Source organism: Zootoca vivipara, chromosome 13, assembly GCF_963506605.1.
Source record: "Zootoca vivipara chromosome 13, rZooViv1.1, whole genome shotgun sequence".
Lineage (NCBI taxonomy): Eukaryota > Metazoa > Chordata > Lepidosauria > Squamata > Lacertidae > Zootoca > Zootoca vivipara.
Window position 1 is genome coordinate 44584991 of NC_083288.1, and position 25404 is coordinate 44610394.

Genomic DNA, 25404 nt, shown 5'->3' on the forward strand with positions numbered 1-25404 from the left:
TTGTCTACCTTTGCAAATCTCCCATAAACAATGTAAATGTCTTTTGAGTTGTTCGGAGCCTGCCCTCAGCAATGCAAATGTTTTGTGTTAGAACAAAGCTAGCACTTCTTGCATGGAATTTTGCCCCCTTTCCATTCTTCCAGAGTCCTTCAAAAGGTTTGCATAGTCCAATGTGCCCAGCTAAATTTGCCCCACAAAAGGATCATTTACCTAATTCCAGACAAGAAGCTACGCTACCGTAGCCTGTTGCATCGAAAACAGCAGAGCCATGTGTCACCTGAGAGACTCACAGTGCGATCCTATACACCAGAGTTACATCCACAATGTGTGTTTAAAGCCCTCTATTGCCTCTTTAAACAGCGATGGCTTCCCCCAAAAGAATTCTGGGAGCTGTAGCTTGTTAAGGGCGATGAGAGTAGTTGGGAGTCACCAATTCTTCTCACAGAGCTACAATTCCCAGAGTTCACTGGGAATTGAGATTGATACCACTCTATTCTACCTTGGTCAGACCACAACTGGAATACTGTGTCCAGTTCTGGGTGCCACAATTTAAGAAGGATATCGACAAGCTGGAACATGTGCAGAGGAGAGCGACCAAGATGATCAAGGGTCTGGAAACCAAGCCTTATGATGAGCGGTTGAGGGAGTTGGGTATGTTTAGCCTGGAGAAGAGGAGACTGAGAGGAGATATGATAGCCATCTTCCAATATCATAAAGGCTGTCACGTGGAAGAAGGAGCAAGCTTGTTTTCTCCTGCTCTGGTAGGTAGCAGGGTCGTCTTAAGTATATTTGGCGCCGTGGTGTGACGGACCCCTCCGGCGCCCCCGCCCCGTTTCCCAGCGCGGCGGGTGGGCGGAGCTGCGTGGGCGGGCGGGCACAGCGCACAGCGTGGCTGCTGGGGCTGCAGCTCTGCGGCGGGTGGGTGCCCTGGCGCCCTGCGCCACCCAGCCTGGCTGTAGGGCTGGCTCTGGTAGGTAGGACTCGAACCAATGGCTTCAAGTTACAAGAAATGAATTTACAACTCAACGTCAGAACTTTATGTCGGTAAGAGCTGTTTGACAGTGGAACAGACTTCCTTGGTAGGAGGTGAACTCCCTTTCCCTGGCGGATTTTAAGCAGAGGTTGAATGACCATCCAATGGCGGAGGAAGCCTCTTGGGCACCTGGGGCGGCGCACCCAGGGGCGGGGCGAACCACCCATAGGCACGGGGCACCCATAGAGATAGGACTGGGCACATGGCGCCCTTAGGGAGGGACAGGGCGGGGCACGAGGTACCCCTAAGTGTGATTGGCATTGCGATCAGCGTCCAGGGGGCGATCGGCACAGCGATCCGCCCAGGGGGGATTTTGTCACCCCCCTCAGGGATGATACCCATGCTGGGCCACCCCCCCTTTCTACACCCCTGTGACCATCATGTCCTGGATGCTTTCATTGAGATTCCTGCATTGCAAGGGGCTGGACTGGATGACCCCTGGGGTCCCTTCCAACTCTACGATTCTATTATTGCAAAACTATTGTGGGAAGCATCTGTGAGTTGGGAGACGTGGAGGACATTCAACACTATTTGTTATGATGCCCTTTATAGACAAAAATTCCTCGATTCCATCCTTTGCTCTCTTTCCAACCGAACTCCTCTTGAGCAAATCTCTATTTTACTGGCTGGCAATAATGCATTTATGACTGCACGGGTTGCAAAATTTGCCTTGGCTGCGAGTAAGTTGGGAGCTAGGCACCAAGACAAGTATCATAAGGGGGAGTGTGAGACGTGGAGTGCTTAACTTATGCAACAGTGATCTATGCATTCTTGTATGTTTGCTTTGCTGCTGTTGTTCAGTTTTAAATCAATTATTTGTATCCGACGCATTGTGACCAATTGTGATGGCTTAAAGCTTTTAGCAGTAAAGATTCATTCATTCATTCACTATTCTGGGAGTTGTAGTTCTAGCTTACAGCTTCTTCTTATAGGGAAAGGGTCCTAGATCAGTGGGAGAGCATGCAGAAGAAATCCAGGTTTTATCCCTGGCATATCCAGGTAGGTTTTGAGAGAGATCCTTCCCTGAAACCTGAGTAATGGACTGTTGGTCTGACTTGGTATCAGACAGCCTTGGGCTCCATGAATTTGCCGAATCCTCTTCTAAAGCCATCCAAGTAGAAGGCTGTTGCTGTTTCCTGCAGGAGCGAGTTCCACAGTTCAACCATGCACTTTTACAGCTCCTCCAGACAGCAGCAGTGTGGTAGCCTCGAGGAAGTGGAACAGAACAACTAAAAAAAATCAGAATAAATCAAACCACTGGTGCACAATTGTTCCGTCAAGAACCTGTTGCAGAAGACACCGGCAATAAAACGCCAGTGTGGCGTGCCTGTAAAGACAGGAACTGAAAACAAAACAGCTTGGACCGAGCTCTTTCTGACAGATGGCAAGAGGTCAGTGGGAGGGGGGAGAAAATCCGCAGTTGCTCTTGCAGGACTGTGTGGGTGGCGAGATCAAGTGCTTCTCCAGGCCGTGGTGGCAGGGCAGGGAGGGGGGAGATGGAAGAGAGCAGATCAAGAAACAGAGTGCAGTTTCCTCTGCAAGCGAGCGGCTGCAGAGGCAGCTTCAAAAGCATCCGGAGGCGAGAGAGGCCTTGATCTTCAACAAAGTCTCAAAGGATGCTTCAAAGATCACCGTTTTGGGGAAGGATTCAGCCACACACTAGCCAATTTGGGCTGTGCAATTAAAGTTGATTGGGAATTCTAGTGCAGCAAACCTGCCTTCCAAAAGAAAAGGAAAATATTGACCTTTTTTTTTGCGACGGATGGGGGAAATGAAAGCATGGGAGAAACGGCTGCTTGAGACGATGTTGCCTCACTTCCTTTGGCAAGCAAATTCAGAGTGAAGGCTCTGTAAATCACTGGTGTTCTCTAGGTCTGGGAGCAACCTCAGGCCCAGAAAACCTCTCTCTCTCCCTCTCTCCCATCAAGGGTTGCCCCGTTCAACTCTATCTCTTTGTCAATACGGGGCTGTGTTTTCCACTAAAATGAGTATGCATTTCTTTATTAAAAGGAAATATCTAGCTTACCTTTCCACTATAAGCAAAGTATATTCTATCGAAAATTTAAAGTGCTTAGCCTTAGGGAAGGCTGCATAGCTCAGTGGCAGAGCATCCGCTTTGCATTCGTAAGGTCCCAGGTTATTTTAAGGTCCCATAATAATTTTACATTTAATCTTATTTCCTCCTATATCTATTTGCTTCTTCAGCCTCTTTGTACTTCCACTTCCCTTATTGTCCATTTTTAATCTTATATTTCTTTTCTAAATAAATCTTGAATTTCTTCCAATCTTCATCCACCGTCTCCTCTCCCCGATCTCGGATTCTCCCAGTTCAGACAGTTCCATGTATTCTATCAGTTTCATCTGCCAATCGCCCACGGTAGGTAGATCTTCGGATTTCCAATTCCTTGCTAATACAATCCTTGCTGCTGCTGTGGCATACAGAAAAAAAAAACTTCCCACTAGTCACTTCTCTCCAGGATTAAGAGGAGCCAGGATGAAGAAAGGCCAGCGCAGTACCCACTTGCCCGCCTCTCACTATTCTCCTTTCCCAACAGCAAGGGCTGGCAGACTGGCTGGCTGGGCTCCCTCGTCCGCTTCCTTGCTTGCTTGCCTGCTTGCTTACTCACTCTGAGGCCACCTCAGCTCCTGGCAACCAGCACCCCCTGGTCAGCCCCAGAGCGAGGCACCATTTGCCTGCAAAGCTTGTAGCCAGGGCTGCTGTAACAAACAACTGTGCAAACCTTTGGGAGGCAGAGTCATGAGAGGGCATCAGAGAAGGGAAGGAAGGAAAGAGAGACAGAGGTCAGTGTTTCCTGCGGCACCCCTGACCATCGTTCAAGGCACCCCAGGGTGCCACGCCACACTGGTTGAAAAACACTGATTTAGTCCATCCTTCTGCAATGCAGGAATCTTTTGCCCAAAGTGGGGCTTGATCTCACAACCCTAGAATCCCAAGGTACGTGCTGGGGTTCTTGAAACCTTTCACCACTTGGAGACTAGGGTGTGCCTAATAAAGCCACCGTGTTCCTTCCAAAGCTCTCTTCCTAAGTCCCATCTTTGTTATTTCAGCTTTGTTCCAGGCCTCCTTCCCAGGCATGTCGCTGCTTGTGTTGGACGAAACAACAGGCGATCTGCCAGTCCGAGACACCAGCCAGAAGCCCTCCGTGATAGCGGCTATACAAGGTCAAAATTTTGGTGGGGAGGAGTGGGGTTTTTTTAGGGTGTTTGCTACTATAGTTGTGTTACTGGCTCTGAAACTTTAATAAACAACAGTGATGTCCAGAGCTGCGCATGGAATTCAGATTCCGTGTCAAGAAAAGTTTAATTCTGCAACTAGAATAAATTATGTAAATCTTCATTGATTTGATCATTTTGGGTCATGCAGAGGGGTAAACTGTGCAGAATACTGAAATTCCACCATTTCTTGACCCAGGAACTTCCTGATCTGCCCCCTCTGGTATTTCTCATTCAGTTTTATCATATTTTGACAGTTTATCTTTGTGGCCCAAAGGACTAGCAACTTTTCTTCCTTGCTTCCCCTGCTCAAGGAAACTTCAATTCCTTAAATACTACATTCTAACATTTCTACAGTGCAATACCGGAAATTGAAGCATTGAGTTAGGTGTCCTTTGCTGCGCAGATAATATTTGCAAAGAGTGTGGTGCAATGTGAAACTCTGGTTGAAATTCTCTCAGTTTCACATACAGTTCTGCCTTTCCAAAACTTGATGCAAGCTCCCTTCGAGACCTTTGAGCTGTGTGCAAGCAGAGCATGAACGTGTAGGTGCATAGTGATGAATTCAGGGCTATAGCTCAGTGGGAGAGCATCTGCTTTGCATGCAGAAGGTTCCAGAGTCAATCCCTGGCATCTTTAGGTAGGGCCAGGAGAGACTGCAGTCTGGAACCCTGAAGAGCAGTTGCTGGTCAATGTAGATAAATGGTGCCATTGTTTGGTTCAGCACAAGGCAGCTTCCTATGTTCCTATGTTTCTAGAATTGGAAGGAAGGTTCTTTGAAAGTAGGGCTCAGAAACTCCCTTGTAGCTGGACAGGCCAAGAGGGTATGGCCCTATAGGGTAAAGATAAAGGTAAAGGAACCCCTGACCATTAGGTCCCATTGTGGACGACTCTGGGGTTGTGGCACTCATCTCGCTTTACTGGCCGAGGGAGCCGGTGTACAGCTTCCAGGCCAGCATGACTAAGCCGCTTCTGGCGAACCAGAGCAGCGCACAGAAACGCCGTTTACCTTCCTGCTGGAGCGATACCTTTTTATCTACTTCCACTTCGTGCTTTCGAATTGCTAGGTTGGCAGGAGCTGGGACCGGACAATGGGAACTCACCCCGTCGCGGGGATTCGAACCACTGACCTTCTGATCGGCAAGCCCTAGGCTCAGTGGTTTAACCCACAGCGCCACCCGCATCCCCTGCAGGTTACCCTTATGCAAAAAGAGGGTTGGTAAATAAAGACAGGGATGCGGGTGGCACTGTGGGTTAACCACAGAGCCTAGGGCTTGCCAATCAGAAGGTTGGTGGTTCGAATCCCCACAACGGGGTGAGTTCCCATTGTTCTGTCCCAGCTCCTGCCAACCTAGCAGTTCAAAAGCACGTCAAAGTGCAAGTAGATAAATAGGTACTGCTACAGTGGGAAGGTAAACAGCGTTTCCGTGTGCTGCTCTGGTTTGCCAGAAGCGGCTTAGTCATGCTGGCCACATGACCTGGAAGCTGTACGCCGGCTCCCTCGGCCAATAACGTGAGATGAGCGTCGCAACCCCAGAGTCGGTCACGACTGGACCTAATGGTCAGGGGTCCCTTTACCTTTACCTTTAAATAAAGACAAGCCCGTTTCCTTTTGTGGCATGCCAAGAAGTATAGCGGGGGTGGGGTGGGGAGTCTACTGTGGCAGTGGCAGCGCAATACTTTCCTTGCCCTGGCTGCTCACAACCCACATTATGACACTGTGCCTGCCACCCCCATCTCCAAGCTGTGCGATATTCCAGGGGTTCCAGTCGCTCACCCAGGGTTTGTGTCGCTCACCCTGAGAATATGAGGCACAGCGGACCCTGTGATGTCTTTAGAATATGTGGTTTATTTACGCGTATGTGCAACCTGAATCTATGCTGTACAGAATCACAGCATCAGCACCCCCCAAAAAGGTGTTGCTTTTCCCATCGCCCCAGAAGCCTTGGATTCCAGCAGAAATCAGGCATGGTTCTCTTGCTTCCACCTTCTAGCTCACGTAACTCAAAACCCCTTTGTTTTTCTAACTATCAGCAAGTTGAGGGAGAGAGGCTCCCACCCATTTGTCATCTAGCACAGAGTCGCTTCCTTTGTTATCTTAGCAACCCCTATGTAGGTCATTACCTCACCTACAAGAATCCTTGCTTAGATTTCAACACTTGCTGGATCCAGGAATTCGGAGGAGGCCCACGCATATATCCTACCTGCCCCAGACTCTTAATACTATGTTGTTATGCAGTGGTTTTTGTCTGCGCAATTCTTCTTTCCCCAGTCTCCCCCTCTCCATGCATAAACCTGTGTTCTTTATGCAAGAATGGCTTTATCTATTGATAACTCTACTCTCCATCTCCAAACCCCCTTTCCTCTAGATGTGTCATCTTCTGCTGTCCTCCCTGCCAAATCCCAAGGGTTGAAAACATGGATGAAAGGTAGGCGAGATCATGAAATTCACTGTCTTTATGCGTCGTATCAAACTTTCCACATAACCACTCCTTCTAATAGCAAACCCAAATGGTGCGTGCCAAGAAAAATTGAGATGAAACAGGACTACTGAGAAACAAGATGGAAGTGTCTGCCCGACTGGGGAACTTTGAGGTTTCTAGAAGGACATATTAACTAGGGCTGTCATATCTCAAAAAGTGAGAAGTCCTTTAAGCTTTTTTTTGCAAGTTTTTGAACTATTTTTTTTTAAAAAATCGCCCAAAACTACTCTGGCAACATGGGTTGCCATATGCCCAGATTTTCCCTGACATTTTGCTGAAATTCCGCCCGGATACTGCTTCCTATAGCAGCACTCAGGGTATGTTTGGGATATTCCGGACATATGGCAACCCTATATTAACCCTCCCCCAACTGTCCAATGAGAATTGAGCATAGTCAGCCTAGCACAGGATGTTGAGTGTGTTGGAAAAGGAAAAGGGGAAACTGAGGTGACGATACCCTACTTCAGCTCTTTATCACTTAGAGCAGGCACCCCCAAACTCGGCCCTCCAGATGTTTTGGGACTACAACTCCCATCATCCCTACATAACAGGACCAGTGGTCAGGGATGATGGGAATCGTAGTCCCAAAACATCTGGAGGGCCGAGTTTGGGGGTGCCTGGCTTAGAGTACTATTGAGGAGAACATGTTGGCCAACGAGAACCTTGTATCCTTATACATAATAATTCCCATTATGAAGAGAAATAGCATTATGTAGTTAGAGCAGGCATCCCCAAACTATGGCCCTCCAGATGTTTTGGCCTACAACTCCCATGATCCCTAGCTAACAGGACCAGTGGTCGGGGAAGATGGGAATTGTAGTCCAAAACATCTGGAGGGCCGAAGTCTGGGGATGCCTGAGTTAGAGTATTGGGCTAGGACTGGGGAGACCTAAGTTCAAATCCTCCCACAGCTATGAAACTCACTGTGGCCTTAGGCCAGTCACTCTCACCAGAGCCAGTTTTAGGAGCAGGCAGCCCAGGTGACTGCCTGGAGCCCTGGACTCTGCAGGATGGAGTACCTGGCATAGTACGACTAGAGGGTGAAACTTATTTTTTGCAAATGTATTAAAAACCATCAGCTTTCAGCCATGTTTGACCTCCACCCAATACACAGTTCTACCCTCCCAGCCCTTGTTAACATTTGTAGATTCACCTCCAAAGGCCTGCAGGCTGTCATGAATGATGAAATCACGAAATCTACAAGATTTCTGTATGGTTGGAAACTTCTTCCTTTGTTTCCAGACCACATAGCTGATGATGTTCTTCCCAATTCTCTTGCTGCTCCCCAGCATCAGGTTCACTGGCAAGGACTCGACGCCAGATAAACAGAGTGAACCGCACAGAGTTAGAGGACGGGTTCTTGCGACTTCATGATGAAAATCTGCTGCTCAAAGAGTTTGCCCGGAAGCAAGAGGACAGGATCAAAAGGTATCGGGAGTGGCAGATATTAATTTAATTGTTGTCCGTTATCAGAGTACCGTATATTACTGTGTGTTGTCCATTACTCACAATCAACTGGCTGATTGTTCAGTTAATAGGTGTTTTAAATCTAATATGTTGCAGAAATTCCAGTTCGGTCAATAGAACTGGAAGTATTGCTTTAATTAAGATCAATTAATGCTTTCCTTTGTTCCGTGAATGCCTCTGCTCAGTGAAGACTAATGCTACATTCTGCCACCAGGTGTCGCTGTCCTGCTAATTGTGTTCTCTGTGTGCATGCTGAAGCCAAGAGCACCAGGGTGGCCTCTAATGGCAGAATGCAAGCATTGCAACACTGCAAATTTAAAAACAACAACACCACAGCAGGAAGGGGCTTCAGTCTAATGAGAATTTAAACTAGCTGCCACATAAGTCTGCAAAAACAGAAAACACATATACCTGTACAGATTGCACCATCAACACACCCTCTCACATCAGCCATATTTTCTCAAGTCTGCGTATATCTGGTTCCTTCTATCTTTCTTTCTATGATCCCTCTCTGAATCTTTTCCAACATGATTTGGCCTTGTTAAATGGTGGTGCCCAGAACTTGAATCTCAAACATGGTCCTACGAACACCAATTACAGAGGAGGTTTTATTTCTTGAGAATGCCAAAACTGGGTCTTTCCCTCCCTTTGCTCCATCAGGATGGGCACCAAACTATCAAGGCTCAGCCACGAGCGAATGCAAGTTGACGGGAGACCCGGGAGCTGGATCCGAAGCTCTGGAAGAAACCTGGACCTGGAGGAGGACCTGGAAGGGACTCGGGAGAGGGTTCGGGAACTGGAGAGACGAAACGAGGGTCTACAGAACCGCCTGCTCTTCTATAAGCAGCAGCTCCAGCTGCAGAGTTTGAGTCGACACGGCCCTTATGGCTATGTCTCTCCCAGGGTAGACACAGGACTTCGGCGGGCACACACAGCCGCTGGACGAGTGCCTGAGAAACTACGCAAAGGTAAAAGGGGCTTGTGTGGGGTATTGTGTTCATCAGCAGGGAGGTTCTGGGGTGAGCAGTGATTTTGCAATGCAAAAGGATGCATAATGAGTGTCAGGGACTGGCAGGATGCTGACGGGTGTGCAGCAGTTGCACTAATGTACAGAGTATGGGAAAGAAATAAGATGAATTAAAGCTTTTAGTACAGGATAGCAAATATGATCTGGCAGGTGTTACTGAAACTTAGTGGGATGATGAAGAAGTCCCAACAAAAGAAGAATGTATACAAAAACTTATGGAATACGCAGAAATGGCAAAACTTACTGGAAAAATAAGAAATCAAGATAACAAATGTTTTCTAAAAGAATGGAAATGGTTCATTGAATATTTACAAATAAATTGTAAACAGATAAGAACATTGGCAGGATTTATAAGAGTATATATTGAAAGTAGATGAATAAATGAGCAAATTAAGTTAATTTGGATATGCAGAAAATATTAAAAAATAAATTTAAGGAACTGCAGAAAGAGGGGGAAAGAAGTCAAGTTTTGAAATGTTAAAATGATTATAAAATGAATGAAATGTATAAAATTGAAAATCATACATACATAAAATAATTTAAAAATAATAATAATAAAAGAAACTTAGTGGCATGATACTCATGACTGGAATGTAGGAATTGAGAAGTATAACCTATTCAAAAGGAATAGACGAAACAGAAAGGGAGGAGCAGCAGCATTATATGTAAAGGATGTGTACACTTGTGGACCCAGAGCAGGCATCCCCAAACTCTGGCCCTCCAGATGTTTTGGACTACAATTCCCATCATCCCTGACCACTGGTCCTGTTAGCTAGGGATCGTGGGAGTTGTAGGCCAAAAAATCTGGAGGGTCGCAGTTTGGGGATGCCTGACCCAGAGCATGGAAGGCAGATCGAGAACATGTGGTTAAATTTGGAAGAGAAGGATATCTGCTAAGGACCTCTAAGCCAGACTGAAGACTTGGATGATGCCTTCCTATAGTAGATGAGCAAACATTCAAAACGGAGAGCTATCGTAGTCATGGGAGACTTCAACGACCCCGATATCTCTTGCAACTCAAAGTAGGCCAAGAATCCCAGGTCTAACAAATTCCTCAAATACCTAGCTTACAATTTCATTTCCCAGAAAGGTGGAAGAAGCAACAATGTGTCAGCGACTAGCAGGCTGTTGACTGGGGTGCAGTGGGGATGGGGGGACTCAGGCAGGGCCGTCTTAAGCATATCTGGCGCCCTGGTGCGAAGATTCCTCTGGCGCCCCCCTACCCCGTTTCCCAGCGCGGCTGTCTGATGGGCACTGCAGCGCGGCGCCCCCCTGCCGGCCCGGCGCCCTGGCTCATTGCCCCACCCAGCCTTGCCTTAGGGCCGGCCCTGGACTCAGGAGAGGGGGGCGCAGTGAATTGTGGGAAACTGTACCAGCCAGGAGACAAGAGTGGGAGGCAGGGGAAGCTTCAGAGCTGGCGGTGGGCTGCAGAATGGATCAGAAGAAGAGGAGGAAGAGGCAGGTCAAGCAAGTGGAGGGCTAGGTGGTTCCCCACCCTCTCCTGTACCAATGTCTCCCAGAACCAGAATTGAACTGAAGAGAGTAGAGCAGAGGCAGTTTCCACACGGCCACAGTCTCCAGCTGTGTGCGTGCAGCCCATAAACTAGGGGAGAGGGAGTGAGCCCCTGTTGCTGCAACTGTTCCACAGAGCACAGACCTGGGGATAGTTGCCTAGATGCTAGAGTGGTGTGCATAGTTATTTGGAGCCATAGAAACAACTGTAAGTGTCCGGTTTTAACAATAGAGAGTTAGCTATCTTCCGTATGTGCATTCCTTTGACCCATGACAGTAGACTTCATTGAAGCAAATCGTGCTGGCTTTTCGTGCACCCTGCTGGTTTTGTTGCTCTCTATAGCAGTGGTCCTCAACCTTGGGCCTCCAGATGTTTTGAGACTACAATTCCCATCATCCCTGACCACTGGTCCTGCTAGCTAGGGATCATGGGAGTTGTAGGCCAAAAACATCTGGAGGCCCAAGGTTGAGGACCACTGCTCTATAGAATGTGCAACCCAACAGGGCATGGGCCGGGGTGCACAATGCCTTGCTCGTAATTATTAATATTTTTTGGCCCAGCAGGAATGCGGGTTCAAGGGCCAGCGGCCAGACCAACCCACACAGCTCCTGCCCGCTATGGTGATCACACTCTGGAGGGATCTCGAGTTGAGACGGAGAGACTGTGAGTCTTGCCTGCCCATCCCACCCTCAGCCGTTTGGCCACTGTGATTTTTTTCTTTCGAAATAATTTTAATTTGGTTTTACAAGTATAAAATTATAACAATACAGTCATACACATCCACATTTACAGATTACTCCGAATCTCTGGACTTCCCATCTCCCCTCCATGGTTCCCATTATTAAACCTCACCCCCCCACACACATCTTTTCTGATAATCTGTGTTTTATATAACTCCATTGTCTCCATAGTACTTGCTACATTACAAGTGTTATTGCAATCCTGCTAATGTTTTCATCTGCTTGCAGTGGTCTCCAAGGTAAATGATGAATTTCCCCCATTCTTTGTTAAAGTTCTGGTCTTCTTGGTTCCTAAGCTTTCTGGTGAGCTTTGCCATTTCGGCATAGCCCAACAAATTGATTTGCCATTCCTCTCTCATAGGGACTTTATCTTATTTCCATCTCTGGGCTAATAGCATCTAGGCAACTGTCGTTGCATACATTAAAAAGTCTTTTCTGCTCCTTTGGAATATCGGCACCTATAATTCCTAATAAAAAAAGCCTCTGGTTGTTGTTGTTTTACAAAAGCTAATTTAAACATTTTTTTAAATCTCATTATATATCATTTCCCAGAATGCTTTTATTACCTTACAAGACCACCACATATGATAAAAGGTGCCTTCCTTTCCTTTACGTTTCCAACAGATATTTGTACCTGCCTTATACATTTTTGCTAACTTACTGGGAGTCAGATACCATCGTGGCCACTGTGATTCTCATTGGTTCGCAGACTTTTATGACCGTCCCTATATGACTGGCTCACCTTGCTCTGTGGGGAGAAGAAACCAAGGCTCAGTGGCAGAGAATCTGCTTTGCCTACGCTTCATAAACTCTCTCTCATTGCATAACAGGCAAGCACCTTCCCTGTTGGCTTTTCAACGCAAGCTAAAGACATTCCTCCCTCTTTCCTTTTTGCCAAAGAAAGAAAGAAAAAGAAAAACATTCCTCTTTCAATAAGCCTCTTAAAATCTTCTATCCCAGTTGGGATCTGTCATGGATCTAATTGATTTTACGTATCTGTTGTTGTTTTAAAATGTTCTTATATTTAGAGTTATATATATATTTAATTTTGTTTTCGTATACAGTGGTACCTTGGTTCTCGAACTTAATCCGTTCCAGAAGTCCGTTCCAAAGCCAAAACGTTCCATAGAAAGTAATGCAAAACGGATCTGTTCCAGACTTTTAAAAAACAACCCCTAAAGCAGCATTTTAACATGAATTATACTCTCTAACGAGACCATTGATCCATGAAATGAAAGCAATAATCAATGTACTGTACTATAAAATAAATAAGACAGTATTGTAGATGATGAAAATTAAAATTATTATTTTTTCTTACTTGTTCTGATGATAGTCATTGTTGATTATAGAAAGAACTATGTATAGATATGAACAGTATGCTGATATAAATCAATGTGGAAACAAGAAAACCAGAAGAGGGGTAGAGGGAAGTGGCAACCCTGAGAGTTTTAGGTTACTAATCTTGTAAGAATGTGTAAATATATAATATGAAAATCAATAAAAACAATTGCAAAAACAAAAAAGGAAAATAAATAGCAAAACCTAAACGCCAAATACAGGGGCACCTGGGTTCTCGAACTTAATCCATTCCAAAAGTCCATTTGACTTCTGAAATGTTCAAAAACCAAACTTCTGATTGGTGCAGGTGCACAGAAAACAATAGCCGACAGCCGCATAGGACATTCAACTTCTGATAAACGTTTGAAAACTGTAACACTTTTTGGTGTTTGGGAACCAGGGCGTTTGAGAACCAAGGTACCACTGTATGCCACTGTTTTATACATATGTCAGTATATTGTAAATCACTTTGAGATGGAACGAATGAAATAAATAACGTTAATGCATGCAAATGTTAACTGGATCCTCTCCTCTTCCCATTTTCCCAGGGATATTTTTGTTTTCGCTCTGCTCTTCCTTTCAGTACCCAGAGCCTGGTCCTTGCAGCATTGGAGCTGGATCCTGAGTCGATGAGTTCCACACGCGGCAGAGATACGGACCCAGAAAGCGGGCGCTCCCTCCAGCGCCACCTAGAGGTCCGGGAACGCCGGTACAATACCTGCACAATGCTTCATTCACGTATTATTTGGTCTCTTTAGCTCTGTTTTAAGGTCTTCTCAACTCTTGTTCCATCTCTCACCAAAACACTTAAATCGAACTTAATTCGTTCTGGAGAGAGCCAGATTCTGGGATGTCAAAGTATATGTTTTTTTAGGGCTTGAGTTTAAAACGGGGGAAATCAAACGTAAATTGGGAGTGTTGACATGGGTTTTAATCTGAGTTTTGGCTTGTCATTGATCTTAATTATTTTTTGAATGTTTTAAATAGTTGTTTTTCATGGGTTATTACTGATAATTTTATTGTTTTATTTACTGTAAACAGTTTTGAGATTGGGTGTTTTCCTACATGGTACATGTACATGAATTTTGTAAAATAAATTGTGTTGTTTAAAAGATAAACAAGACTTCCGGTTCTTTATCTGTCAGCTAAATATAGTATTGACTCATTAACATCCAGCTATTCTATTTTCTATGAGCCAATATATTTTTTCAATCTTCAAATCCAGACATTACAAGCTCATTTTCTCTCTTGCGCAAAAAGTCCGCAAGAAGTTTCCCGTCCTTAATAAATGTCAATAATCGGCACCGATTTGTCTGTCTTGCTTTTCCAGAGCCGCCATCCAGGAAAACGTGGAGCTGATTCGTCTGCAGAAGCTTCTGAGAGCCAAGAATTCAGAACTGGTGGTAACCAAAGCCCAGTTTGCTGGCTTACAGGAAGTGAGTCATGCCACGTCAACACCCGGGCCGTGGTAGCCAAATGTGGCCCACTGGGTTTCACTCTCTGGCCCCCGGGCTTCCCCCCAAGCCAAACCATTTCACATAGCCATACCCCTTATCTTCTGAGCCCTCCCAAGGGATGCAGGCCAGTGGCAACCTGGGGCCGTCAGAGGCAAAAGTGGGTGGGATAATAGATGTACATTTTGCCTTTGTGCAGTAGGCTAGTTCTTAAACACACACACACACACACACACACACACACACACACACACACACGGCACCTTGCTCTCTTCTCCATCCAGGCAAGGAAGTAGCATTATCAAAATTCAAGGGCAAAGTCCAGCAAGGCAAAAACACTTGTGGCTGGGGGAGGAAACAGTGCATTTGAGCCCTAGACCTAAGGTTCCTCATCCTCACCCCTGATCTCAACAACATTTTCAATTGTGAGCTTTACAACAGTGTGGGGTTTTTTTGCAGTTCATTTTCAAAGCGTTTTTTTTTAGCTGTTTAGATCTAGCCCAAATTATTTAAAAACAGATCATGAGGGAAAGTGAGGGACCCTGATCCCCACAAACTACTGTTGCACACACACCACATGACTTCCCCATAAGAATCCTGGGAATTGTTGTTCACCCCTCACAGAGCTTTAGTTCCCAGCACCTTAAACTACATTTCCCAGGGTTATTTGGGGAAGAGTGTTGTTTTACATGTACTTAAATATGCTTACTTCTGGAGATGCCGTGTCACAGGTAGTTGAAGCCCTTAGCAATGCATTCAGTGATTCCATTATTTGACAGTATATAGAGACTCCATTTTCCTTCGTATATGTGACTTCCGACAAGGAAGGTGTTTTTTTCCTCATCTACCCCAATAATCCAGTGCTTTGCTTGCTATTCCTCCAGGCTTATGAGACTCAGCTCCAGCAGGTAACTTTCTCCAGTTCTGTTTGGTGGTGGCAGTGTTGGAGGATTGGGACTCCATGGTCCCTCAAGGCTCTAGATCTCATGAACCTTTCCTTTCTTCTTTGCTTCTCTAGAACCAAGAGGCACTGAGGTCAGCCAGCGAGGCCTTGCTAGCTCAGGTCGAAAAGCTGAATGCCCACCTCAGGGAGGAGAGTCAGAAGGTGACAGCCCTGGAGAGCCAAGTAGAAGTCCTTTCTCCACTGCAGGGAATGCTGGAAGATGTAAGTCATGTCAGAAATTATCCAGAAGAAAATGCTCCTCACCGTCTCCTCAAACTTCACTCTTTTATTTTTACTGAAACCATTTCTATACTGAGATATGAAGTGCTTCACCCCCCTAATAAAAGGGGTACGCTCATTTTTACTCAAGAAATCACCTTTTTATAGTTCAAATCAGGAAAAATAAATACAGTGTTATGTACTGAGCGGAATCCTAGAACAATAGGATTCAGAATCAGCGGGAGCTACCCAATCCAACTCCAGGTGGAAGTGAATCCGCAACCTGATTGGCCTGCTGGAGCAGCCAATCAGGCGGCTGGCAGAAGTGAATCTGCTACCTGATTGGCCTGTAGGAGCAGCCAATCAGGCTGCAGGCAGAAGTCAATCCACAATATAATTGGCCCACAGGTGTAGCCCTGAAGTAGCCAATCACGCAAGGCCCATTGTGTAAATAATGTATATAAGCAGATGGTTTTGGGAAAAGAGCCATTCGTCTTCTCTTCTTCTCCTTGATGAATATGAGCTGAATAAAGAGCATGAAATTCACTCTCGACTCCGAGTATATTTCACTGGCGACGAAGGTGGGATCCTGCTGAGCTGACCGCCACCACGCACTGCACCGCAGCACCGCCACCTGCTGCACCGCTGCATCGCACCGTGCATCCAGGCTTCAGCTCCAGGACCCAAGGAACCCAGAATGGCAACCGACAGCAGCTTCTCGCCATTCAAACCAGCATCAGGAGACTGGGAAGGGTACGCCGCCCGTTTCAACTTCCTCCTGCAAGCGAAAGAAGTCACCAACGATGCCATGAAGAGGGCGACATTCTTCAGCGTCTGTGGAGAGGAGACGTTTGAAATCGCCCGGGCTCTCCTTGCACCTAGAGATGTCGCTACCATCTCTTACAAAACAATAATGGAACGGCCCCATGCCGCATGGAGCTGGACACGGGTTCAACTCTATCCATAATCTCGGCCCGAACATTAAGGGAACTGTGCCCTAATGGGGGTCCCAAACTAAGGCCGGCCCCATTCACCCTCCGGGACTTCCAGAAACGTAAGGTCCCTACAATGGGGGTGGGGACCTTCAGGGTGCAATATCGAGGGCGAAAGCAACAATTGGACTTGCTGGTAGTTAAGGGCCCCTACGTTAGCTTACTGGGACTGGCATGGTTTGGACCTCTGGGGCTAGCCGTTACCGGGGTGAACCGCACTAGCTTACAAGTGGACGTGGACGCCATATGCAAAGAGTTTCCAGGGGTTTTCGATGGGGCATTGGGACGATATATAGGACCCCCCATTGCCCTACAGCTAGACCCCGCTGTACGACCCATCAGGCACAAGGCCCGCCGGGTCCCGTTCGCCCTGAAACCCCGCATAGACGAGGAATTGGACCGGCTCGTGGAGCAAGGAGTGCTGGAGCCGGTGCCCAACGCCCCCTGGGAAACTCCAATTGTCACACCCGTCAAGCCTAACGGTTCGGTCCGCATCTGTGCAGACTACAAATGCACCATAAACAAGGCTCTCACGGCTCATGCATACCCAGTGCCAGTGGTCAGCCATGTCCTCGCCACCCTGGCTGGGTCAAAAATATTTGGCAAACTGGACTTGGCCCAAGCGTATCAACAGTTGCCTGTGGACGAAGCCACAGCAGAGGCTCAGACGATTGTGACGCACAGAGGGGCATTCAGAGTAAAGCGGCTGCAATTTGGCGTTAGCGTGGCACCAGGCATATTCCAGAATCTAATGGACTCTCTCCTTAAAGGGATTCCTGGCGTCACCCCCTTCTTCGATGATGTACTGATCGCCGGGCCCACACCAGAGGAATTTGAGGACCGCCTCCGCTCCGTCCTGCACCGTTTCCAGACGGCGGGCCTCAAGGTGAAGCGGGAAAAGTGTTTACTGGGAGTGCCGCAGGTGGACTTTCTGGGATTTAAGGTGGACGCAGAAGGGGTCCATCCAATCGGTGACATTTGTGAGGCCCCAGCGCCCAAGAGCAAGCCCGAACTTCAGTCATTCTTGGGACTATTGAACTTTTACCATGCCTTCCTTCCCCATAAGGCAGCGGTAGCGGAGCCCCTACACAGACTCCTAGATAAAAGGGCCCCTTGGGTGTGGGGCCAGCGACAAAGGGCTGCATTCCAGGCAGTCAAGGACTTGCTCGTCTCGAACTCGGTCTTGGCACACTTCGACGAGAGGCTGCCAGTGGTGCTGGCATGCGACGCCTCTCCCTATGGCATCGGCGCTGTCCTGGGACACCAACTCCCGGATGGAAGAGAGGTGCCGGTGGCATACTTCTCCCAGACGCTTGCTGCAGCCGAACGAAACTACTCACAGATTGACAAGGAGGGTCTGGCAATCGTGAAGGGCGTAAAAAAATTCCATGATTTCTTGTACGGGCGGCCCTTTACCATAGTGACTGACCACAAGCCGTTGCTTGGCCTGTTTGCCCCCGAGAAGCAGACCCCCCAAGTGTTGTCTCCACGTGTCCTCAGGTGGTCAATTTTCCTTGCCGGCTACCAGTATGCACTAATCCACCGCCCTGGGAAGGCGATGGGCCACGCAGACGCACTCAGCAGGCTACCACTACCAGAAACAGGCCCCGACCCAGCGCCTGCGCAAGAGGTTATGACCCTGGAGCTGCTTCCCGACCGACCCATTCAGGCACAAGAAGTTGCGCACCATTCCACAAAAGATAGGGTCATCTCCCGGGTCCTGGACTGGGTGTGGCGAGGATGGCCCAGCAGCAGCCCCGGGCCAGAATTCGCTGGCTACACAAACCGCAAACATGAACTGTCGGCCCACAAGGGGTGCCTGTTATGGGGAAGCAGGGTTGTTGTTCCCCAGCCCCTCCGCAAAAGGGTCCTCACAGCCCTACACGAGACACACCCAGGGGTAGTGAGGATGAAGGCCCTTGCCAGGAGTTATGTGTGGTGGCCGGGGATTGACAGAGAGATAGAGGCCTGGGTCCAACACTGCCAGACCTGCCAAGAATCCCGCCCGGATCCCCCAAGGGCCCCAGTCCAGCCCTGGGAGTCCGCCCGACATCCATGGTCACGCTTGCACGTGGACTTCGCTGGCCCCTTCCAGGGAAAAACATTCTCCATAGTGGTGGATTCCTACACCAAATGGCTGGAGGTCGCACTGGTACCGTCCACTTCTACGGCGGCAGCCATCCGGGTACTACGTAAGCTGTTTGCAACCCACGGGCTCCCTGACACCCTCGTCTCGGACAATGGAACCGCATTCACGTCAGAGGAGTTCCAGACCTTCACAGCGCAGAACGCCATCCGCCACATCCGCTCAGCACCATTCCACCCTGCCACCAATGGCCAAGCGGAGCGCATGGTGCGGACCACCAAGGACAGCCTCCGCCGCATAACACAAGGGGACTGGGAATACCGCCTTGCCGCATTTCTTCTAGCACAGCACAGCACCCCAAGCACAACGACGGGCCGGAGCCCAGCTGAACTACTCATGGGCCGGCGCCTTGCAACTAGACTGGACCGACTTCACCCCGACAGAGCTCAGGATGAGGTAGTGGTGGGGAAAGGCAGGAACCCCCGGACATTTGTGGCCCAGGACCCAGTGTATGCGAAGAATTTTGGGGCAGGCCCAGCATGGGTACCCGCCACAGTCACCAAGGTGACCGGTCCCGTGTCGTACGAGGTACTAACGGAAGGGGGGCAATGTTGGCGCCGCCACTGCGACCAGCTACGGCGACGATTCCCAGGAGGAACCCGGGAGGAGAGCGGGACAGAGGGGTCCCAAGGGGACAGCAGGGCAGTGAGGCCTGTAGAGCGAGAGGGGTGGGCAGGGGAAGCAGAAGCAGTAGGCACAGAGGGGCGCCCCGAGGCTGGAAGGACACCGGAACCAGAGTCACAACCTAGTGGTTCAGTGGCGCCAGACCAGACAGCCCCGGCACAGCCAGCAGCCTCGGAACACGAGCCAGAACCAGAACCCCTGACCAAGGAACACCCCAGGCCACAACGCACACGGAGGCGGCCAGCAGACCTTGGGGACTATGAATGCAACTTCCCAGGCAGGACTGGAACTTAGAGGGGAGGGGTGTTATGTACTGAGCGGAATCCTAGAACAATAGGATTCAGAATCAGCGGGAGCTACCCAATCCAACTCCAGGTGGAAGTGAATCCGCAACCTGATTGGCCTGCTGGAGCAGCCAATCAGGCGGCTGGCAGAAGTGAATCTGCTACCTGATTGGCCTGTAGGAGCAGCCAATCAGGCTGCAGGCAGAAGTCAATCCACAATATAATTGGCCCACAGGTGTAGCCCTGAAGTAGCCAATCACGCAAGGCCCATTGTGTAAATAATGTATATAAGCAGATGGTTTTGGGAAAAGAGCCATTCGTCTTCTCTTCTTCTCCTTGATGAATATGAGCTGAATAAAGAGCATGAAATTCACTCTCGACTCCGAGTATATTTCATACAGTAAATGGACAAAAGTACAAAGATTCACAAAATGTTTAGAGGTATGTGTACCCCTGTGTACCCCAGGGGAAAAAGCTCTGGAGATATGTGTGATATGCCCCTGAGATTTCTGTCAGATGGTGTACTTTTGAATGTTGAAGTCTGGACATTTAATTTCTGTTATAGGACTTCTAAGGTTTCAAATATAGAATAAATGTTGATAATTGCACAAGGAAAACACACATACGGTGCTTTTTTTCTTTAAAAAAATGTTTAGGGGTACTCTCATTTTCCTTCTCGTATTGAAATACTGCCCCTCAATGAGGCCAAACTTAATTCACAAAATGTTTAGGGGTATGTTTAGGGGTATGCGTGTCCCCACCCCCCCAGAAAAAAGCACTGCATAAGTATATAAACCACATGTCTAAACAATACAGGAGAGCAATCCAAAAGCCACCTTGGCTCTTCTAAAGACTCTAAATATTTCCTCTGCCTCCTTAATCCCTCTTGCCTGAGAATACATAGGCAGATAACAATGTGGAGGGGGGGGGCGTTCCTCTCCTATATCTATGAAGCTCCTTTGTATTAGTTGTCATTGTTTGCCCAGATGCTCTGCATTGAGGGATGTGTGACTGGCATCCTTATTGTCTTATCAAATGCTAATGCTTTGTGTAAACTGTGTCTGGAACCATGGAAAAACTTGCTAAATCCTCAGGAATATCACACCTTGGCCTGCCTGTTGTTGTTGTTGTTGTTGTTGTTGTTTAGTCGTTTAGTCGTGTCCAACTCTTCGTGACCCCATGGACCATAGCACGCCAGGCACTCCTGTCTTCCACTGCCTCCCGCAGTTTGGTCAAACTCATGTTCGTAGCTTCGAGAACACTGTCCAACCATCTTGTCCTCTGTCGTCCCCTTCTCCTAGTGCCCTCAATCTTTCCCAACATCAGGGTCTTTTCCAAGGATTCTTCTCTTCTCATGAGGTGGCCAAAGTACTGGAGCCTCAGCTTCACGATCTGTCCTTCCAGGGAGCACTCAGGGCTGATTTCCTTAAGAATGGATAGGTTTGATCTTCTAGCAGTCCATGGGACTCTCAAGAGTCTCCTCCAGCACCATAATTCAAAAGCATCAATTCTTCGGCGATCAGCCTTCTTGATGGTCCAGCTCTCACTTCCATACATCAGGAATCCTCAGGAATATCACACCTTGGCCTGCCTAAGCCACAGTAACCCCACCTTATGTGTGATGCCATTTCTGACTGTTTGTAGAGGTGATGTCCTTCTCTGTGCCAAAATGCAAACCCTTAAAAGAGATGTTTCTTCTTGGTGCTGGGTCTCTCTTGCCTCCTTGCTAGGAGGGAAGGGAACTCTGTTGCAACAGAAAAATGAAGATCTACATTGCTGTCACTGCATCCTGCCTCCATCCATTCATCTCTGACCGATCATGGACTTAGGGGGACTCAGTCCCTTGGGGCAGGCATGTCAAACCTGCGGCCCTCCAGATGTTTTGGCCTACAACTCCCATGATTCCTAGCTAGCAGGACCAGTGGTTGGGGAAGATGGGAATTGTAGTCCAAAACATCTGGAGGGCCGCAGGTTTGACACGCCTGCCTTGGGGAGATGGACAGCAAAATCCAAACACCCCTGTTTTTCTATTTTGTTTGCAAAGAAGGGTGTCAGTCATATATAAATCTTAGCTGCGTTTTATGTTCCCCTTATATTCTACAAACCTGGGACCTTCAGCATGTAAAACAGATCCTTTACCACTGTGCCACAGCCCTTCTGCATCTCATGGTCTTGCTCCTCTTCCCTGGCAGAATTATCCTGGTATTCAGAGACATACCTCTTCCAACACGGAATACGGTACACTGTCTAGCCATCATGTCTAGAAACCACTGGTAGGGTTAACCTCTATGCATTCGTTTAAACCCCTTTTGAAGCCATGCAAGCTGTTGGCAGAGACAAAAATAAAAACAGAATATTTTCCCACCTTGCTTTCCATCCAATCTCTGGGCCACTGCTGGCAGCTTGGATTCCACAACAAGATTGCATTTTGTGTACCCTTTTTTCAGTTTCAGGAGAGAGTCCGGGACCTGGAGAAGGAGCGAGATTTGCTGAAGGAAGATTACGACAAACTGCTGGAGAGGTGAGAGATGGGCTGTCGGGAAAGGATAAGCAACTCAGGAGTTTGTTCCCTCTCAACAAAAGCCATTCGTGCAGCAGTTGGGAACCTCAGACACAGGGGCCGAATTTGAACCTTCAAGTCTCTGTTTGAGCCTTGGGACTTTCCAGGTCAAACGCCTTTCTCAGCGAAGCCCACTTTCCCCACTTCTTAAGCGTTTTTGTTTTGGCCTGTCTGTTTTGGAATGTGTCTGTGAACTCTGATATTGGTCACATTCACACCATACATTTAATAATAATAATAATAATAATAATAATAATAATAATAATAATATTTCTGACTCATTTATAGCGTCCCTCCCCCTTGTGTGTAGATGCACCTTGGGTTGCCCCAGCCACTCTGGGTGGCTTCCGACACATATAAAAACATTAAGGAGCATTACAGATTAAAAGGCTTCCCTATACTAGGATGCACTAGGATGCCATTCAAAGCACTATGATATAATTTTAAGCAGTTATGGCTTCCCCAAAAGAATTCTGGGGACTGTAGTTTGTTAAGGGCACTGAGAGTTCTTAGGAGACCCCTCACATTCTTGCGGTGGTTGAACAATCAACCCCTCTTCGCAGGGAATTATGGGAATTGTAGCTCTCCGATGGGGGGATACAGGTCACCTAACAGCACTCAAGAACCTTAACAAACCACAGCTCCCAGAATTCTTTGGGGGAAGCCATAACTGCTTCAAATGATATCATAGTGCTTTGAATGCATGGTGTGAATATGGCCGATATCTTTGGGTAAAGGAGGCGTGTAGAACTAGATGGGCATTTTTGGTATGGGGGGAAGGGCTCCCTGCTAGAATTTACAGAAACATAGGCAATGATTTTGTGGCCCTTTTTGAGGTGCAGCAAATCTATGTGTCTCTTTAGCTGCCTCAGCAATACCCAGCACCCCCTAGACGTGGTTCCCCAGAAGGACAACGCCCCTTGCTTGGAAGAACAACTCAGCTCAGCAATTGAGGAGAAGCAGAAGCTGCAGGAGCAGCTGGAGAAGGAAAGAGGTGAGGGGGCCAACGGGAGGCTGGCAGGGAAATGACGGAATGGGCAAAACACCCAAAACATCCCTTTGCGCCTCAATAACAGTGAAGTTCGAAATGAGAGGTGGGGGACCGCAAGCCCTCTGCACCTTTCTGTCTGGCCCTCGGGGCTTTGATCAAGTTGGACTGTAGCCTATTGCAGAAATGTTGCCTCAGTTGCCCCGCCCACTTTGCCTCTGGCCCCGCCCACCAATGGCATGTGGCCCCCAGAAGGTTGCCCGGTGAGGGAATGTGGCCTTTATTCTTGCTGCTGTTATTTCATTGGCTTCTATAAATACCTTCCCCCTGCTCCAAGCTTGGAAGTGGACTGATAATTAGAATTGAGGGTAAAAATAATTGGCAAGTTACAGGAAAGGAACGGTCATGCCTATTGAGAACAGGTGGCAGGTGGCAACCTCGCAATTCATCCTTGCTCTCTCCCTCCCCCCCCCCAATAAGCTCTGAACGAGGAACTGAAGCAGGAAGTGAGCCAGCTGCTGGAGGAACGCCCACAGGAAGTCGGCTTCTCGCGGGAGAAGGCGGCCATCTTGGAAAACCAGACTAGAGAGGAAGACACTCCATCCAGTCTAGTAGTTGAGGTAGGCACTGGGTAAAACCACACACTTAGCAACCTCTGGACCTTAGATACCAGCATTGTACTGAGAGCTAATCTCTCTCTCATACACACAAACACACACATATTTGCAAGTAGGCATCGATTTCCATTCCGACCTTTGTTTGTCACATGCAGCTCTATGTTATTTCTCTCGCAGTTCATTATGTTATGATTACGTGATTCCACCCTGTTCGTTTCAATGCAAAGACAGCCCAATGCAAATACAGTGGGAAAGTAATCCGTCACGTATTGTTTGCGGGCTGAGAACAACAGCAGCAGTGAATACCAGTCGTATTTGATGAATTGATTTCCATTCTGGATATGGGACGAATAAGCAAAACGCTGGCAAATCCCATTCCCGTTTTTGTTTCTGTCAGAATTCTCCAGTATCCGCACACACAAATTATCATAAGCATTGCAAGTCTTCGGCTGCCGTTTCCTGGTCTTAATTAAATTGCGAGGAGTTCCAATCTGAACAGGCAGCTGAGCTCTTGCAAGGCTCATCTTGCTAGGGTTAATTACCAGTGACATTTAGTTTAGAACAGTTCAGTGGGTGAGGAGAGATAAAACACCTCTCCCTGCACAGATTGGCATTTTATGTAAAAATGACCTGATCAAAGGTAAAGCAGATACCAGCGGATTAAAACGCCGAAGCAATAGAGGGAGCAAGTCGTCAGTGATATATAGATCAGCCCAGTTCCCTGAAATGGATTTGCTTTTCCTCCATTTTCTGATTTGGCATGGTAGTCACGCACACATGTCGAGCCCCACACATTTCCTTCCATCTCTCCTCCCCGCCCCCACTGTTTTTCCTTGCAGCCCCTCTATGTGGAAGGTCTCGAGAGAGATCCTGGGAAGGAAGAGATGTTTGCCCAACGGAGTCTAAAGCGAAGACTCCACGAGACGGAGGCCGCCCATGCTGAGACCGTGCTGGAGCTAGAGAAGACCCGGGACATGCTCATCTTACAACACCGCATCAACCGGGACTACCAGGTGAAGCAAGGAGACTGAGCTGCCCACCTGGGAGATAGAACAAAGGAGGGGTATATTTGGAGGACTCAGGGTGTGTGAGGACAAACATATTCACTGTGTGCTCACCAGGGTCAAGCTCAGTGAAAGCTAGTTCTGTGAGTTTGCATTAAGTTGAATGGGTACAGCGCTGATTGGCTAGCGCCCATGGTGTCCTCAAGAAACTTCTCTCTATCCCACATCAGTGGAATAATTTTGCAACTTTTACCATTTTATTTAACGGGAAAGGAATTCAGAATAGCCCAAATGTGCAAGGGCACAATTCACAAAGCATCCAAGGGAAAACGAGGAGATGCAACTTTTAGGTATGGAGAACAACATTTTATTGGGGCTAACGCTAACCTGTTCAAATGAGGATACTTTCTGGGGGCATGGCCAATTTCAGTTTTCAACAAATGTATCGATAGAATTCCTTTCCTTACATTAGTGCCTTCACACATTTTCTGCAGAAACACAAGCTTTAGGCAAGCAAAGCAGTTTTGCCACCTTATTCCCACCCACCCAGGAATGCTCCCCTGCCTTTCAACAGCTGTATGGCAGACAGAAATTCTGGATATGATTCTTGCATGATTTGTGTAGCTGTAAGGGAGCATTTGGGCACGATGCATGGTATTTTGTGAATCAGGGATGCGCTTTGCCAAGTAGGAGGCTGAAGGCAGGCGGACATCCCTCACTAAAGACGTTTCAAAATGT

General features: G+C 47.8%; 1 protein-coding gene across 1 annotated transcript in view; it reads left to right on the top strand.

Moving 5' to 3' along the window:
• The first annotated feature begins 3781 nt into the window (after positions 1-3781).
• Positions 3782-25404, top strand: part of RPGRIP1 (RPGR interacting protein 1) — a 35765-nt gene continuing 14142 nt past the window's right edge. The window contains exons 1-14 of the mRNA XM_060281334.1: positions 3782-3989; positions 4103-4216; positions 6637-6696; positions 8040-8178; positions 8878-9185; positions 11321-11420; positions 13419-13544; positions 14166-14271; positions 15174-15197; positions 15308-15454; positions 21945-22018; positions 22921-23051; positions 23526-23665; positions 24502-24675. Coding sequence (XP_060137317.1) covers positions 4129-4216; positions 6637-6696; positions 8040-8178; positions 8878-9185; positions 11321-11420; positions 13419-13544; positions 14166-14271; positions 15174-15197; positions 15308-15454; positions 21945-22018; positions 22921-23051; positions 23526-23665; positions 24502-24675 — 1617 coding nt within the window. The 5' untranslated portion in view covers positions 3782-3989; positions 4103-4128. The remainder of the gene's footprint in view (positions 3990-4102; positions 4217-6636; positions 6697-8039; positions 8179-8877; positions 9186-11320; positions 11421-13418; positions 13545-14165; positions 14272-15173; positions 15198-15307; positions 15455-21944; positions 22019-22920; positions 23052-23525; positions 23666-24501; positions 24676-25404) is intronic.